We start from the raw sequence: 19462 nt of genomic DNA on the forward strand, positions 1-19462 counted from the left end.
TTCCCCCATTGTAGAGATTGAAAAAATTTCACTCAACTGTGATTCGCCTGTTCTGAGCCATAGAGAGGTTTTATTTAATCGCGTGGGGTGGCTTTGAGATGAGTTGGAAAATTAGGGAAGGTAGACATAATAGAAACTGAATTGGTGGTGATACTATCATGAACGCGAGATGTGTGTAGGCGAATGAGCACGCAGGCGCGAGATGGTAGAGCTCGAGACCAGATCTGATTTTTGAGGAAGGAGAAAAGGGAAATAGTGACCGTTGGAAGGGATTGTGTGGGCTAAAAGGCTCGTGCATGTGACTTGGGTATAGTCAAAATTTTTGACCCAAGCCCAAATGAAATCCGAAAATGACCAAAAGGTCCTGGAATCCTCAAAACGTGTAAAACGGAGATTCCTGATTCGTTTGATCTCCAAATTTGATAAATGAACTACCAAAATGATTAACATTAAAAATGCCATCCAATGGTATATGACAAGTTCACATTCAAACTTGTTTTTGAAAAAGGTGGAAGAAGAATTAATAAAATGTGAAGGGGTTGAGTCATGTGGAAACAAAACTCAACCCATTTTTTTTTTTTTTTTTTTTTTGGATTTGAACTATATACAAATATACAAGGGAAGAGTAACATGTTTGCAACACTAGATGGCCAGAAGACTCTCCACGTAAAATCCCAGGCAACTATTATCAGTGGCGGAGCTAGGAATGTAAGTGAGGGTGAGCCACCTAGAAACCAAGCATAAAAAAAACAATACACTAATTTTTTTTAACTAAAAATTCAAACCCGATCACAAAACAAGTATATTTCGAACATAAAAAAATTTCAATAAATGTAATATAAAAAAAATAAAAAAATAATTCAATCTAAACAAATACTTATTCATAGTTGTCCCCGACGACCTTCTTTTTTGTCATCCTTCTTCATCTTTTGGAAGCGTTGCAAGATCAACTCGGTATCAATGCTATCAAAAACTTTTTTTTCAATGTATGTTATTAAATAATCATTCAACCTTTCATCTGCCATCTGATTATGCAGATGATTCTTTATGATATTCATAGCAGAAAATGCCTTCTCCACGAGCACTAGCAACAGGTAAAATCAGTGCCAACTTAATCAACATACACAAGAGGGTACACAATGTCTTTCTTCGTCTCAACCATTTTTTTGGTTAGGCCGCTAATTCTATTTATTTTGCCAAACTTAGTATCAGAACGCACATCAATGATATAATTCTCAAGCTGATCCGCTAATTCCATCTGATCTATCTCTGAAAAATCATCGGGATAAAGTCGAGCAAAATGGATCAACTTTTGCTTATCGAAAGCAGCAAACGACTCACAAGGATCAAGACAAGTTATGCAAAGAAGTAATTTTGTGTTTGCTTCATTAAACCGGTTGATTAACTTTTGAAGTTGCAAATCAATACAGTGATAGAATAATCCAACACGATATTAATGTAAATTAGTGCTTCCTTCCGCTCTTCGTCGAGACCTCCCTCGAGCCACATACCTCTCTTCCATATTTGGAACAAGCACATCATGTTTGGCACATACTGAGGAAACTTCAATCAGGAGACTATCCCACCCATCATCTCTCATCTTTTGTAAGCGTACCTTTGTTATTTTAACAAGAGCCATAGCATTGACAATGTCTTGGTCTTCAAGTTGCAAAGGCTTTGACAAATCATTGCTAATTCCCAATATCTCTTTCATCAAATGCAAATTTAAGATAAATTCAAAAGACTGCACTGAACTCAATAATCTGTAAGCCTCACCTCTTTGTTCCGAGCTTGAACCATCTTCTGCTATATTATCAAGCACATCAAGTACTGAACCATAAGTGTTTATCATGCCAAGAAGTGTATAATAGTGTGAGCCCCATCGAGTGTCACCAAATCATTTAAGACTAGTCTCTTGATTCAACCCTTTGCCACTTGAAATTTCTCTGCTTTGTAAGGCTGCAACAACTCTAGCCTTCATTGCTTCGCGTAACATATCCCATCGCTTACATGATGCTCCAACAGTATTTACCACATTAGAGAGAACTCTAAAAAGGTTAGCAATTGACTCATGGTTCTTTGCAACTGATACAAGGGCTAACTAAAGCTGATGAGCGAAATAATGAGCATAAAATGTAGACTCATTCTCTTTCATTATAAGTGTTTTTAGGCCATTCAAATCACCTTGCATATTGCTGGCCCCATCATACCCTTATCCACGTAGTTTAGATATGCTTAACCCATGCTTAGAGAACAACTTATCAATTGCCTTTTTAAGTGTTATTGCATTAGTTTCCTTAACATGCACAGCTCCAAAAAATCTCTCAATCACATAACCTTTCTTGTCGACATAACGCAAAACAACTGCCATTTGCTCTTTAATTGATATATCACGTGCTTCATCGACTAAAATAGCAAACAATGAATTTCCATAATCCTTTAAAATAGCATTTATAGTTTCCACAGCAGCTGCATTTACAATCTCTTTTTGTATATCAGGCAAGGTCAATTTCCAATTTTTAGAAGCATTATCAAGAACGTTCTTAATGACTTCGTTATGATCTTTTAAAAATCGTATAAGTTCAAGAAAATTTCCTTTATTGATCGACTCCTCTAATTTATCATGGCCACGGAAAGCGAAACCTTGTCTCAAAAGAAACCTAATACAATCAATTATTGCAGTTAGATGTATTAGATAATCCCTTCGAACTTGGTCAGATTGTCTCTCAAGAAATGTTTCGATATGCTGCTCTTGATTTAGCAATGCCCGTGCTGCCCTGTAAGCAATGTTATGAGTACTATTTGGTCCTCCAACATGCTCTTTTAATTTGGTTTTCCTTTCCCAATTAGTAAACCCCTTGTGAGAAAAAACATCTCCGCCTCCTTGTGCCCCTTGATCAGGTTTAAAGAGATAACAATAGTGCCAAAACGCGACATCTTTGTGAATACTATATTCCAACCAACTAAACTCTCCATACCACTCTTTCTGAAAGTGACAGTTCCTTTTGCCTATTGTCCTTTGAGGAAAAGTATGATTAGGTTGGCAAGGACCCCTTAGCAAATATGTTCTTTTCACTGAGTCATGATCATTAGGATGATAATCTGAAATCTTGTTCCTCAATCCAGAGTCTCCCGAAAGACTAGACAAGTCAAGTTCTTCACGATTTTCATGTTGAACCCGCTTTGACATAGGTTGTTCAACACCACCATCCTCAGTTTCATGGTGGCTTCACTTTGAAGAGGATCGTACTTCAACACTAACAACATAATCTGTGTTACTAGTTGGTTGAGCGGGCAACGACTTTTCTTTTATCAAATACTTTAGCATAACTATTTAAACAATTAAAATAAACCACCAATGATGTACACAAAATAAAATAATAATCACAAACATATAAAAATCTAAATAATTAATTTGGTTTAGGAATCACTACAAAAAGGCGACAAAAAATTAAATAATATAAGGGTTATTTAGTTACCTCCACAAAACCGGTAGATGTAAAGTTTTTTGTTTCAGTAGAAGAGTAGAAGACTTAAATTTTAATATAGAGTAATAGAGAATGGAAAAGAGGAGGAGTAGAGTACGTGAGCAGTGAGAAGGTTTATTTGTTTGGGTTTATATATGGGTGGGTTTTTTCGGTGGAGTGATTGTTGTGTTTTTTATTTTTTATTTTTATTTTTTTGGCTTTTTGGTACTGTTATCACCTCTCAAGAAGTCACGAGTCATGCATCAGCACATGGGCCTTTTGGTTTCGTTTCTACCTTTTTCCTTTTACACATCATGACATCAAGTACAACACATCAAGACATCAAGTACATAGTACATCAGGCATCAATACATGCCAATTTTTTTTCTTCTTAGCACTTGCGCTTGATACACTAACTATTTTTTTTTTGTTCAAGTTGAGAGTACGCCATGGTGTGCCCTGGGCCCCCCTGGCTCCACCATTGATTGTCATGTCGGTGTTGGAGCGAACCCAATCTAGCCAGACTGTGGCTTAACCTTTATGTTTTGGGGGCCTAGGTGTAGGATGGCACCATCCTTGACTGCATGAGGGGTGCAATGGTCTCATAATATTACCCTTATTACATATGGTATAGTCTCAAATTGCCCCAAAATGAACTCAAGTATGAAACAACTAGGGGTTGGTATGGTGACATCTATTGCCCAGGTCCCGAGTAGGCAACATCCGATGTTAAAAATGAATCTCGTTGGGCATAGTGATTATGCTAAGGGGAGATGGGAAAAAAAAAACTTGAATATATACATGTTAAGTCTTTTAACGTCATATCCTCAAGACGATTGTGAATCTTTTAACGTCAGATCCTCAAGACGATTGTGAGTCTTTTAACATCAGATCTTCAAGACGATTCCTAACCCGTGGGAGCAACGACACAGTGACAAAGTTTATCCTGCCCAGTTGGTGTCAAGCAAAAATATACCTTATACCAGTAAGTATCGGATAGTGATTGAAGACCTAGACATAAAGGTGTTTGACAATGCATACACTACCCCATCTTTCGTGCACGTTGTTTATAAGAAAAAGTACTACAACCATTACCTATTCGAAATGAGTGAGACTTACACCAAATGATTAGATGAAGTCTGCGAGGAAGAGAGTAGAAACGGGAAGAAAAAGAAGGAGGGGAAACTTTTGGTGCCCATTGTTTACCAGAAGACACGTTTGCTCGATTATCAGAAGACATTTATACTTAGTTCTAAAATAGAGTTGTTGTGGACTATGATTCCAGCGCTTGCAACCACACACTCTAAGAGATATTGAGAGGAGAAAAGAAAAGAGGGACTAGCTACCAACATGGTGTACTTTCCCTTTTTTAAACACATGGAAGGAAGTACGCCAGTGAATCTAGTAGTCTTTTTAGACTAGATCTTGGAGAAGAGTCTTTTCGACATCTAGAAAGTGTAACTTATGATATTGTTTAAGGCGTTGCAAATTTACTTGAAATTCGCTATTATCGTTTAAATTTTTCAAAGAGATTGCCCCATAAAGGGTGACAGTAGAGACAATGAAAGGACCAGACCATTGTGTTTTCAATTTTCTTGAAAAAATGTGTAATCTTGAGTTGTACAACAAAACTTTTTGACCAATTTTGAAATATTTTCTCAATATGTGCTTGTCGTGCACTCTTTTATCATGTTGGCTTTATAGAACTTCGAGAGATCATATGCATCACTCCGAATTTCCTCAAGCTTATTTAATTGCAATTTTCGTTTCTCGCCTGCCACATTGGTATTGTAATTGAGGCTTTTAATGGCCCATAGAGCATGATGCTCAAGTTCAACCGGCAGATGACAAAGTTTTACAAAAATGGGGTGGTAAGGAGACATCCCTATGGGTGTCTTAAAAGTCATTCTATATGCCTACAAGGCATCAGATAATCGGAGAGACCAGTCTTTCCCAGATGGATTAAGTGTGTTTCTTTAAAATGGACTTAATTTCTCTATTAGAGACTTCCACTTGGCCACTGGTCTGAGGATGATACGGAGTTGCCACGTTGTGGGTGACTCCATATTTCTTTAATAACAACTCAAAAATTTTATTACAAAAATATTTTCCCCCATTACTAATGATAGCTCTAGGATTACCAAAACGAGAGAAAATATTTTCCTTTACAAATAAAACGACAGTCTTATGATCATTAGCACGACATGTTATTGCCTTAATCCATTTTGACACAAAGTTAACAGCTACCAGGATGTAGAGAAAGCCATGAGAATTTGGAAAGAGACCCATGAAGTCAATGCCCCAAACATCAAAAATTTTGACAATTAGAATTGGATTTAAGGGCATCATATTGCGTTGAGTAATGCGTCCTAGCTGTTGGTAGTGGGTGCATGCTTTGTAATGCTCATGTGCATCTCCAAACAGTGTTGGCCAGTAAAAACCACATTATAGAACCTTGGTAGCAGTTTTCTTACCACTAAAATGACCGCCACAAGATTGTTCATGACAGAAGGATAACACGTCATTTTGTTCCCAGTTAGGAATGCAATGGCGGATTAGTTGGTCTGAACAATACTTGCAAGTAGGGATCATCCCAGAAATAAAATTTCACAGTGGAGAAGAACTTTTTTCAATCAGCACAAGGCCACGATGAAAGGACTTCCTCGGTAACTAGGTAGTTTACTATATCAGCATACGAAGGAAACGAAAAGACTGAGTACAAGTGTTAATCAGGAAAGGAATCACAGATGGGGTCAGTTTGGATCATTATTGACATCACTGACGAGTCGTGATAAATGGTGGGCAACAACATTCTCGCAACCTTTTTTATCTCTAATTTCTAGAGTAAACTCTTGCAAAAGGAGGATCCATTGGATTAACCTCTGTTTTGCATCTTTTGTCGCTAGTAGATAACAAAGTGATGCATGGTCAGTGTAGACTATTGTCGAAGAACCAACTAGGTATGGATGAAACTTATCCAATGCATAGACAACAACAAAGAACTCTTTCTCAGTGGTGGTATAGTTACGTTGAGCTTCATTAAGAGTTTTACTAGCGTAGTAAATGACAATGGATTTGCCATCTAGGCATTTCCCTAGGATAGCTCTAATAGCATAATCACTAGCGTCACACATTAGTTCAAATGGTTTAGACCAATCAGGTGGTTAAATTATAGGAGATGTAGTCAGGGCGGTTTTTAAGGTCTCAAAAGCTTGTTTGCAATTGAAATTGAAGTCAAAGACGACATCTTTAAGAAGGAGATTTGTTAAAGGTTGAGCAACCTTAGAGAAATCTTAAATAAATCTCCTATAAAACCTTGTGTGGCCTAAAAAGGCACATATGTCTCGAACTGTCCTCAGTATAGGAAGAGATGCAATTTTTTCAATCTTAGCTTTATCAACTTCTATTCCGTCCTTTGAAACAATATGTCCTAGAACGATTTCTTTGGTAACCATAAAATGACATTTTTCCCAGTTAAGGAAGAGATTTTTCTCTTCACAATGCACAAAAACCTGGGAAAGATTTGATAGGCATCTATCGAATGAGTTTCTATATATTGAGAAATTATCCATGAAAACTTCCATAAAACGTTCAACCATATCACTGAATATGTGAAGCATACAACGTTGGAATGTACCAGGGAATTACAACGGCTGAAAGGCATTCGTTTATATGCAAAGGTGCCAAAGGGACAAGTGAACGTTGTTTTTTCTTGATCAGCAGGATCGATTACAATTTGAAAATAGCATGAATATCCATCAAGAAAACAATAATATGCATGACCTGCTAAACATTCAAGCATCTGGTCGATGAAAGGAAGTGGGAAGTGATCCTTACAAGTTACCGCATTAAGTTTGCTATAATCAATGTATATTCTCCATTTCATTGGGATGCGAGTGGATATGCATTCATCTTTATCATTTCGCACAACTATAATGTCATACTTCTTGGGAACAACATGGACTGGACTTACCCAAACACTATCAGAGATAGGGTATATAATACCCGCATTGAATATCCTTAAAACTTCCTCCCTAACCATATCCTTCATGGCGGGATTTAGACGACATTGCAGTTCATGTGACGTCTTTACATTTTCTTCAAGATGTATGCAATGGGTGCACACACTAGGGTCAATGCCCTTGATGTCATCGAGAGACCATCCAAGAGTAGAACTGTGTTGTTGAATGACATTAATTAAACAGGATTCGTGATCGGTAGTAAATTAGGATGAAATGATAATTGGGTGACTACCATCTGGATCAAGATGTACGTATTTTAAATCTGAAAGAAGAGGCTTTAATTCAGGGGTGGGAAGAGTGGGTATCAAAGACTCTTGAGGAAAGTCATCTTCAATAATAAAAATGGATTGAGGTTCTTCAAAATCGCTCATTGTCATGGTAGTAGGGTCAAATAGTAGTGTTGACTCTAATAACACATTGACTTTCCTGAGTGTAAGAGTCAACATCAAATTCGGAAACACCAAAAGAAAGAAATTGGTGTACTTCATCGTCAGGAAAAAAGTTTGTTAAATACTCTTACACAAGGCTATCAACCATGCTAACCTCACCATCAATGTCAGCCTCTGGAATTTCTTTCATTAAGTTGACCACATTGACCTCGACTGAAAGATTTCCGAAGGACATGGTCATGGAGCCATCCCTACAGTTTATAAGGGCATTAGTAGTTGCTAGGAAAGGATGCCCTAAGATGATAGGAATGGAGTCACAGGCAACTTTCGTATCCAGAATGACAAAATTGATGGGATAGTAAAAGTCTTGGACTTTTACAACGATGTTTTCCACAATGCCTTTTGGATACTTAATGGAACGATCGGCTAACTACAGAGTAATGTTGGTAGGTTTAAGCTCATGAAGACCTAGCTGTTTGAACATGTAATATGGAAGTAAGTTCACACTAGCTCCTAGGTCTAGTAGTATAGTAGCAGTATATTTGTCTCCCAATGTGTATGGAACGGTTGGTCTACCAGGGTCCTTGTATTTGACAATTCTATTAGATTTAGTGATAGAAGGGAACTGTTCGGTGAGGAACACTTGTTGAGGAACATTTGTTCTCCTTTTTGTGGTGCTCATATCTTTCAAAAACTATACATGTTTTGGCAATTGTTTGAGGGCATCGAGAAAAGGTAAGTTGATTGTCAAATTCTTAAAAGTTTCTCGAATTTCATCAAAATTTTTGTCAAGTTTATACTTTTCCAAATGGGCAGGAAACGGTGCCTTAGGTCGGAATTTGGCATAGGGATCCGCTTGCTTGTTTCTCAATTTTTGAGGTGGTAACTTGGTTGGAATCGGTGCTTCCAGCATAGGTTCATTATCAGAAACAGATTCATTGGAAGTTCCAGTTACCTTTGGTTGATCATTTGGCATACGTATTTGATTGTCTATGATTTTGCCTGATCAAAGAGTAGTGATTGCATTCACCTCACCCTGGTTTGGAGTATTTGTACCAGGTGCATTGGTGAGTTCAAAGGCAGTATTTGCTGGCTTAGGGTTTAGAACTGCTTGTCCAGGAAACATGCCTTTCTAACTCTTTTCCTGCACTAATAGTTGAAGTGATTGTTAGATAGACGTCAATATTTGAGATTGTTGGTTCTTATCAGTAGTGAGTTGCATAGGTGGTGTAATAGGGAATAGTTCATGATTATTGCTGATAAGTTGAGAATTATAGCCATAACTGGGATTGGTTGGAACAAGGCTGCAATTGTTTTGATAGTTAGAATTATAATTACTTGAAAACTGATTTTGACTTTGTTGGTACTGCTGATTATTTCCTTGACGGTATGGAATATAGTTGGTGGATGGTGGAACAGGTGGATTGGCGAAACCTAGAGGAGCCATCTGTTAGGTATTTGGGCGCTAAGTGAAATTCGGATTCTGTCTCCAAGGTGCATTAGGAATGTTGAATGCACAAGCCTCTTCTGATGGTTGGGAAGAGGAGGCATATAACAAGGGATAATAAGCATCAGGATGGTCAGGACTTAGATAAAGAATACATGGGGAGGTGTTAACATTCTTAACCTATTTTGGGAGTTGATCATTCACTTGAATTGTGAGGGCTTCTACTTTTTTAGTCAGGGATTATACATGATTTTTTAATTTGAGATCGGGTTTTACCTCAAAGATAGATGTAACTTTTGTAACAGTGTCCTTATATGATCTAAAAGAATCAATGTTAACCCAATGTGTAACCTCTCGTTGCTTGTTTTTCAAGAAAATTGTATGCCTCAGTAACTCCTTTGTCTATGAAGCAACTGTCGTTCATTATATCAAGTGTTTCTTTTTGATGATCAGAAAGTCCATTAAAGAATGAACGAACAAGGACAGCAGTGTTGAGCTGATGATGAGGATATTCTAAAAGAAGATCAGTAAATCGACTCCATGCTTCCGTAAAGGATTTATGAGGATTTTGGCGAAAGAATTGGATTTTCTGAAGAATTTTAGTAGTTTTCTTCTGAATGTAAAATTGTACCATGAAAGCTTGCACAAGTTTATTCCATATTTCTATGGATTGTGGTTGTTGTCCTGCCAGCCAAACTGATGCTTTATCATCTAAAGTGAAAGGAAACAACCTTAGCAAGACTTGTTCGTTAGAGACGGATGGATGGTGAAATGTGGTGGCTACTTGCTGAATCTTACAAAGGTGATTGTACAGTTTCTCATGGTCTAAGCCATGATAAATAGGTAACAATCCAAAAATGTTGGGTGGGATTTGAAAATCACCCACAATATCCTCAAGTTTGATGTAGGAAGAAGGTCTTTCCTGTAAGGCAGTATAGAAGTCCGAAAGGGGCTTCTTAGCTGGTAGAGTTTCGTCAACCATAACGAATGAAGTTAATGACGACAAGGGATTTAGATGATTATTATTAACACATGAAAAACTTTGTTGAGGTGAGAACTTACACAATTGCCTATCGTATTTTCTCCTACGATAAGTATGTTCAAATTATTTATTATTACCAGACCTTAATCTCATGCAAACATAAAATTAGATCTGATGCACGAAAGGAACTTATTATTACTTGAATTTTATTATTGGCTTAAGCATTAGAAGTGAACAATATAGACCTAAGCTGCTGCTAACGTAGCAGTGAAGCTAGGGATGCGTGTGCATAAACCAACAACCAGGTCACAGAAAAGATATTAGGGAGGTATTACGTGCAAGCATGGTCCTAATTAAGGAACCTCCATCTTTCAAGTTTCTTAGATACCGTTGGAATATGTTTAAGATTTATGTGATTTTTTTTTTATTATTTAAGTTATTTAAAATTTATGCATGGGATAAAGGCACAAAATATTTATTATTATTAATTAATTAATTAGTATTATTATTATTATTTTAAAGTTAAATACGTTAATTAAAATTACTAAATAGGCATATAAAATCTAATCATGCAAACATAATATACTCAGATGTAGCTAGAGACGTTAGCATGTGAAGATATTATACTCATACGTATTTATATACTAATAGGCAAGGATGTATCATCTATATATATTTCTATACAAATAGGCAAATACACATCAGTAATACGTATATGTATCTTTTTTTTTTGCAGGCAAAATGTGAATATATTAGTATATATATAAAGTTATACAAAACGTTTCCACCATGGGGAACAAAAGGGGATCTTCCTACACTCTAGGGAAATCTAAAGTATAATTGATTCAGATTTTCCAATTTTGTAACAAATGTTGGTCTTTCATCGCTCCACACAAAATCATCCTGATCTAAAGTGGCTCCATGCTTTGCAGCAGCATCCGCGTTGAAGTTGGCTTCCCTCCAGGTATGAGATATCCAATAGTGGGTCAGCGCAGTAGTAGCTCTAACCCACCTCGATTCCAGAATCCAGGGAATATGTCCATGGGAGAAGGCTAATGCAACTGACTGTGAATTTGTTTCTAGCCAAACTCTTGACTAGTTTCTTACTGCCGCACATTCCACTACCAGAATTAGTGCATAACACTCAGCGTCATAGTTAGTAACTATCCCCAGTCCTTGGGCAAGAACGCCTAGCAGGTGGCAATGATGGTCTCTGAAAATTAGGACAACTCCCCCATGACCAGGATTACCGAGAAAGCTACCATCACAATTGATCTTAACTACTCTTTCCACTGGTAGATACCAGTTTACCTGTTGAATTTCTTTTATCGGTTTGGGCTAGCTTGCATTCAATCTCCAGTGAGTACAGAATTGCCAATTCATTGACAGAATTGAACATGAAGCTCTTGGACAATCTACCCGTCGTATGAATATAATTCTTTGCCAGACAAGCTTTCTAATGTAGCAATGGTTAAAGTTTGAATCCTTGTACCTCTACGAGTTTCTCATCTTCCATATTGCTACCATCAAACTCAGGACTGCTGCTGTCCACAATTCTTTGATCAGTGGGCTTGCTTGATTCGCTGCTTTCAAAATTTCCTTCATGTCATCATTTCCACTAACTGAAATTGCATTCAACAGGAATAAGTTTTTAATCCATTCCCAAAAGCCTGAAAGTTTGGGCAGTTCCAGAATAGATGATCAAAACTTTCTTCATCTTCCTTGCATCCGTTACAACGAGAGACCAATTGAATACCTTTGCTTGTGAATATATATTATGTATATGTAGCCTAATAGGCAAAGATGTAACACATACATAAAAACTAAACATGCAACGTATTAAATAGAAAATAATATATTACTCTAACTACTCGTGTTTTGCATATTAATTTGATTTCGTCAATACTCAGTGAGATTGCAAATGTCATATAGAGAGCAGCTTCACCCCTAAGGGCTTAGAAAGAACTTACCCAACTCAGATTTTAACCCTCAGATCGTTGGAATGTTCTCTTTTTCATGACAAAATCAAATTGGTAAACAAGACCGTTTACTCATATGTAGATAGATACTAAACATGCAACAATGTCCACTTATACGTATATATAAATATAGCCATGCAAAATATAATCACGAGCATGTATATATACATTAACATGAAACTTGTTACGACCTAAAAAACCCTATCCCTTCCCCTCCCCCTTTCTATTCGCTCACCTTATTATTTTTATACTGCTGACTTCTGGGCCTCATATTTCGGACCTATGGGCCTTATAGGCCTAAATAAGGCCATAACAAAACTCATAATCACTTAAACATATATATACATTAACAGGCATACTCACATGATTCATACATATTTCTAAACTAATACGGAAATAATAGTCTATTACCAACGACATAACAGATAAACACATGTGAATCATGCAAAATAATATTTAAAAAATAGAACTTGTTAGCTTCCCACAAGTCTGCCAAAGAAATGAAACCGTCATTTCAACCCCGTGAACGTCCTGAACTCAGACCACTAGTGGAGTGCCACAGAACAGGTTGTTCGTTCACTAAAATCCAGACTGCAATAGATCCAAATGGCTAGCGCATGCGACTAATATGAAAACGCAATCGAATGGTATGACATGCAGACGCGATGAATTGACCTGCACACACAATCCAAGTAGCAAATAGTGTCCTGAATTTTTCACAGTGAACTTAGGTAGCTTTGTAGATGCTGTTCCAGGCCTGAGTTAAAGATACCTGTATGCGAGACAAAATAATAGTACGGGATCAGTAGCAAAATGTGAAGAAAATAAAAACAAAAGGCAACTCAAAAATGAAAATTGATAGGTATGGAAGGGTAGGAGTGGGGGGGGGGGGGGTGTTGGGGGGCTTCCCCTTGGAGATATTGCCAGCTTGTAATGTATGGTCTGTGAGTCTTTAGGATGGCAGCGGTGCCATTTGATATTAGGACTTTTATGGTTTTATGAATATGAAATTTCACAACCTTTTACATACTAATTTTCAAGATTTCCTTACTCACGTGTTTTCATTTATATGTTTAGAGTAAGGGTTTCGTTCCAACCTAAATACTTGGCTGATGCCATAACTAGAAAATATTTAAGGGAACTAGTGAGAAGGATTTTGTTGTGAACATTTTAGGTCATTATTTCCTACAATAATCTAACGTGCAAGACATGGTAAAAAATGAAACTTTAGTTGTTTAATTAAGAAAACTAGAGAGAGAAAAAGGTAGAGAATTAATCCTACTCATGCAAAGTCTAACTACGATGCTTTTAGAAATAGATTACAACAATCTCTAATCCATTTTGGGTTCATAGACAAACCCAAAACGGACTCGAGTATCGATCCTAGCAAGATGTACTCATCTCTGAGTCCATCTTACTAGCATGACGAGTTGAACTGATATTTCATCTCTGAGATACCATCTCACTAGCATGATGAGTTGAACTGATATTTCATCTCTGAAATACCATCTCAACTCCTAGTCTCATCCTACATCAACCTATCAAATAGAGAAGTCTGAATTCTCAAGGTGCTCGCACGTGCGACCATCCCCAGTGTCACCTGGGTGGCACATGCAAGTTCATCTCAAGTTCCAAGCGTTGAATTTGGTAGGTCAATACCATTTTGGATTAGGAAGTCAACTGAGTCATAAAAATCTAAGTAGTGGTTCTGTAATCTAATAATATGTAGCCTGATCCTCACATGAGTATCATTAACACTCCACCTTGGAGGGTTTTAACTCATGATCATCGGAGTAAATGATTTTGCAATTGAGTTATGCTAAATTAAGATAAAAGTAGAAGGAGAGAAATGAAAGACCTGATTTTTACATGAAGGAAATAAGTTTTTTATTTGATGAACTAAGTTTACTCTATTAACACTATTACAAGAAACTTAAAGCTTAGCTAGAAAATAAAACATGTATGCATATGGGAATAAATGATAGTGAATATAAAATCAGCCCATTTCAAGAGCTTTCTCTCATTCTCCCACATGAATCACCTCCCACCATTACTCATATTTAATTCCATCTTATCTCCAAATCAAACAAAGTCAAAATTAAACACTATTTGGCACAAAAAGTATAGTCAAGGTAATTAATACATACAAGGTGTCAATTTGTGCCAATAATTTGCCATTTTTATCTTGACTTGCTCTATGATTGATGATTCATCACACCTTATAGGCCCGCAGAGTGGGTCCATGTGTTATGTCCAGTGGCGGGTCTGCAAGTCGATTTCTACAAAATCTGGCTTGAGATAGAGCTTGTCGCACTGATTGTCTGGGTAGCTTACTTGCCGAAATCGGAGTCCAGGTTCAAGAGATATGAGCTTCGAAAGTTGGATGCTTTTCTATATGTAATCCCATTCTGACTTGGAATCGTCCTGTTGGAGTTCCTGGGCTTTAGGCGGCTTTATTGAGCTTTGCATGAGCTAAATCGGAAAGCTTGACGTAGACACATTATTCCATGCTTAAGTACTAGAATTGTCCTCATTTTTACATTGATTGCTCAAACCTGCAAAAACACGAAAATACGATTATTTCATGATTATTAAGCATATAATTAACCAAAATGTTATGTCTCTATGGGGTTTTATATTACAGTTTTGGGTGCTTATCAAATATGACAATTTTCTGTGTCAGTGTCGGTTTCCCTTTTGGTGTTGAACAATCAGAATGTTTGCCAAAGTTCAAGCCTTCTACACACCAACACCATCAAAATACACTACTCCAAACCCACCAGCGGAGTAGTATTCTCCAAAACCACCTTTACCAAGAAAATCAACCACACCATGAAAGAAAGCTTTTCAAAAAACACTGAAAAAGCATGTAACACGTATTATTTGTGTCATTGGTGTTACGTTTCTTTTGCAAATCTTACCTTCTTTCTCTCCAAATCCTCTCAAGCTAAAACAAATACCCACAATCTACCATTCTTTTATTATAATTGAGAGCACCTGATCACCCTTCATGTTCTCCTATCTCCCTTCTGACAACAGTAAACAAAATAGAAACCCTAATTTAATCAAAACTTTGCCAACTCGATTCTCTTTATATTTTTTGGTATTCTTTTCCTTATTGAATGCGAAATCGAATTCACCACATCATGAAGATAGTATAAATTAAATAGAGAAGTCTAAAATTGGGGAATCGCTTAGAACTAGAACTGGAGAAACTTGGAGGAGCTAATCGGGAGAGGAAGACGACAAAACTACTATTTACAGATGTAGAGTTCCTTAATTTAAATTTCAACGCCAAGTGTTACCGGCTAGAGGTAAGCCTTGCCAATTAGCAAGTGTGCCACGTCTGGGGTAGACTAGAAGATGAAGTTGTAGCTTCTAGCTTCGGTTGAACTTTGGAGTGCTGATGACGATGATTGAATGGTAGGCGATGGGTGAAGGTAAGTGGTGGAGCTCTTGGTTGGTGGTGACAGACGGTGAGGTTTCCATTGCCGGCCGAAGGTTTTAAGGTGATGACGTTTAGTACGGCTAAAGGTGGAAGATGAGGGGAAGAAAAAATAGAATTATATATCGGGCTTTGATATTTAGTTTCTCGAATAATACCCTAGTCGGGTGGGCTTGCTGATAATCGTAAAAACAATAGAATCCTAAATATTAATGCTACAAGAACACTAATACGTAATCTTACCGTTCTTACGTTTAAATCAATTCTTCTTACTCTCAAAACATAATCATGCAATACAACGAGTAAGGATTTCGTTCCACTCTTAAACCTTCAAGACTTAAATAGAATTCAATTGATCCAACACAAGGAACAATGGTGAGAGTGATGTGTTTGGTGTGAAATTTCTATACTACCATTCTCAACACAAGAACAATAATAACAATAAGACATAATTAAATTAAACTGAATTTAAAACTAAGATTGTGAATAAAGATAATTAACTTTATTGATCTAATAAAACAATAAGAACAAGTCATGATTGAATGAATAACAACTATTTTATTTATCTAATGAATGATATTCAATGATTTAAATAACTAATCTAAAACAAAGAATGAAACTAATTAATGGAATGAATGTAAAAACTAGATCTAGATCTAAAAACTAATCTAGATCTATCTTTTTCTAACCCTAAACTCCATTAACATTAGCTTCCTAACCTAACTGCCATTAACAAAGAGTCAAGCTTTTGTTTTTATACTTCCAGATCCAAAAATCGTGCATGGGCTTGGAGTCATGTTTTGGGCCGGAAAATCGGGCCCAAAACCCAATTTCTTTAGTCCAAAATGGCCTCTTCAGCTGCAGTTGACTTCAACAGACTTTTCGTCCACTTGTGCTCCTCTGATTGGGTCAAGGCTTAGACCATTGGAAAGCTCTTTCCGAGCCGGTCGTTTTGACATAAGGTAGGCCCAATTCCGAGGTCTGAGTCCAAAGATATGGCCTTCGGAAGTTCTGCTGACTTTTGCTCCTTTATCTCGCTAAAGTGGCACATTTCTGCACGTAATGGACTTTGAAGCCTGAAATGCATAAAAACACGTAATCAGTATTAACTCTTACTTATTATTCACATAATTGGTCTAAAGATTATGATTATTAAGGGGTTAAAACTACAGTTTTGGCTCTTATCAAACCCCCAAACAAACATTTTGCTTGTCCTCAAGCAAATATGAGAAATTAGAATAAGTGACCAAAAATGGAGTTCTAACTACTCTCGTTTCGCTGAGTGCGATTGCATTGACCATATGCAACAAGGCCTTAAACCACTAGGAATTCCCTAGTGGACGAGTTATAGCCTCGTGAGAGTTTTCTAGTGAAGGTACTCACAAACTTCATCTATACTACAACGACTAAGAAAATAAAACTATTGTTTCCTTATTCATGCTCAACTATCTATACATCTCTCTAGCAATTACATAAGAATAACCCAGTCAGAACCCTAAGCTAATATATGCATAATAATCAATCATCTAAAATAAACATATAACAATGAGTAATACTATGAAATGTAATAGCAGGTCCGTTTCTGAAAACTCGAATTAGCGTCCTTAAGTAGGTCCTCACATAAATGTCAAGACAAAAACCACTCTGATTTTTCCACTCAAGTTTCGCTACTCCAGTGTGCAGTGGGCACACTTTACCTTACAATCTCAATGACAACAAGGAAGCCGGGGTCGATCAAACACATCGCGCCACTTACTATCACACTAACCTATTCCTAATTGAGCTAGAGGTCTTTATTAGGTGTCATGGGATTAGGAGATGGTTTAAGAAGGAAGGAAATGGATATTCTAGAGGACAAGTCTGAGATAATAGAGTCTTCATATTATGTAACTAGAGAAAACCTTGTTATTTACTTTTGCTTCTACACTTTGTTTCCATCCTTAGCCATATTTTTCTTTTCTTTGGCCTTTGAGTCCCTTTTATTTCTTTTTTGGAGTTTTTATTTATTTCTATTTTTTTTTTTTTTTTTTTTTTTTTTTTTTTTTTTTTTTCTTTTCTCTTTGGATGGAAACTTCTTTTCTTTATTTTCTGAAGCAACTAACTAATTTTTTGTTTACCATGAGGTTTTCTCTTCTTCTTTCTTCCTCATTCTATTCTCGGACTTATTCTAAATTGGGTAGGTTGATTTTTTATTTTGTTTTGTTTTTTGTAGAGGTAAAGGAATTGTGGTTTATGGAAGGCTAAAGAAAGGCTCGAGGGGCTTAACTAGCGGAAAATAATTCATAGGTTTGAATTTACGGCTATATCGATCCAAAGAGGGGCCTAAATTCTCGCTTAGGATATGGTTTAGTGATCAAGCAAGTGGACGTGTGATTTCTCTATCCGGATTTTACTTCTCCCTTGTGTCATTTCTCAAATGTTTCGCTCATATATAAGGCTTTAGGCTATATTCTCACAGGATTTGTAGAATAAGTACTCTAGCCTAGATTTGAAAACTTATTGCTAACAATCATAGATACTCATGTAATAAATTTATAGATAGATGCAAAGATTATTACCTACATATTAACCTAAGTTTCTAACAATTATTACGATGCAAATGACTCACATTGAGACTTCTAGATTGTTAAGAGCATGGAGAAAGAAAACAATACCAATATTCCTAAGTGTATAGCATACTTTTTATTTATATTTTTGAATTTTTGAAATTTTAACTAGAAAACAAGTGCATATTATACATATCAATATCCTAACGGATGCCTTAATTACGCGTGTTTCTATGCCCCAAACAAGAAGCATGCTTTGTCCTCAAAGCATTTAAATAAAGAGGGTAGTAAAAAATACCATGGAAACGCGTGAAATTCGGAACATCGCAAAACAAGGTTAGAACATACTAATATAGGAAATAAAAAACCGACTTGCAACTCTATAAGAGTTCCACCCATTATGGGGTTAAGCAGAATTAAATTGCTTGGGACATAAGCGGACACTAAGCTGAAAACAAAAACTTACCTCCACTCCAGCGTTTTCGTCATCCTCCTCTTCTATAAAGAAGTGAGGTTCCTTCAAGATCCTGCCATGCCATTATAATTTGCCAAGCTTGCCGCCATTTATCATCTACGGATGCTAACCGGTTAAAGCCACTTGGTGGGATGGGGTGTAAGGTGCAACCGATGAGGTTGTATCCTCCACCCTTGCCAAGTCATTGCGGAAAGATCGAATAATAGAATTGGTGGGTCTCACAATGTGGAATTTTAACCCGGTCCGTGAAACGGGCACAAAAACGAGGGAAGAAACATAGTATAATACGCAAACTAATATAGGCATAAGAAGATACTTATGCCTCATGCTATGGGCTCGTGCTAAACTAGACATTAAGGTCTTAGGAAGGTCATATAGCGGCGTTCCTCGGCTAAAGCAAGGAAAACATCGCAAAAGTGGCATTATTCGCGGAAGAAAAATGCCACTCCCCTAATATGTTTAGCATGATAAAGAACATTACCGTTATCACATTAAAGGGACAAGCTACCAAAGGGCTACGTTATATGTCCCTTGGTCCTCTACGGAAAATGCCGGACCCATAAGCCTCATGCAAAAAGTCATAAGTGTAGACATGAATATTATCTACCCAATATAGCATCATGGGTCTTGTATTTCATTGGGCATGGCAAGTCCAAGAACAAATGCTTGCAAGAACCATAAGCGATCCCGCCTACGTGTGTGATCACCTC

The 19462-nt window shown here is 36.9% G+C and overlaps 2 protein-coding genes across 2 annotated transcripts; both read right to left on the reverse strand.

Moving 5' to 3' along the window:
- Positions 1–1029: 1029 nt before the first annotated feature.
- Positions 1030–1852, reverse strand: LOC147488240 (uncharacterized). The gene is made up of 2 exons (XM_086574316.1): positions 1512–1852; positions 1030–1084 (listed from the first exon to the last, which is right to left on the reverse strand). The coding sequence occupies exons 1-2, from the start codon at positions 1850–1852 to the stop codon at positions 1030–1032; spliced, it is 396 nt and encodes a 131-aa protein (XP_086430442.1).
- Positions 1853–2212: 360 nt separating this feature from the next.
- Positions 2213–3190, reverse strand: LOC147488241 (uncharacterized). Its single transcript, XM_086574317.1, has one exon. The coding sequence runs from the start codon at positions 3188–3190 to the stop codon at positions 2213–2215; it is 978 nt and encodes a 325-aa protein (XP_086430443.1).
- Between the last annotated feature and the right edge of the window lie 16272 nt (positions 3191–19462).

Source organism: Coptis chinensis, chromosome 7, assembly GCF_015680905.1.
Source record: "Coptis chinensis isolate HL-2020 chromosome 7, ASM1568090v1, whole genome shotgun sequence".
Lineage (NCBI taxonomy): Eukaryota > Viridiplantae > Streptophyta > Magnoliopsida > Ranunculales > Ranunculaceae > Coptis > Coptis chinensis.

Coding starts and splice junctions, on each gene's coding strand:
- LOC147488241 (XM_086574317.1), bottom strand. CDS start 3,190: ATGTCAAAGCGGGTTCAACATGAAAATCGTGAAGAACTTGACTTGTCT.
- LOC147488240 (XM_086574316.1), bottom strand. CDS start 1,852: ATGATAAACACTTATGGTTCAGTACTTGATGTGCTTGATAATATAGCA. Junction 1,085..1,511: donor GTTCCAAATATGGAAGAGAG/GTATGTGGCTCG, acceptor ACCTGTTGCTAG/TGCTCGTGGAGAAGGCATTT.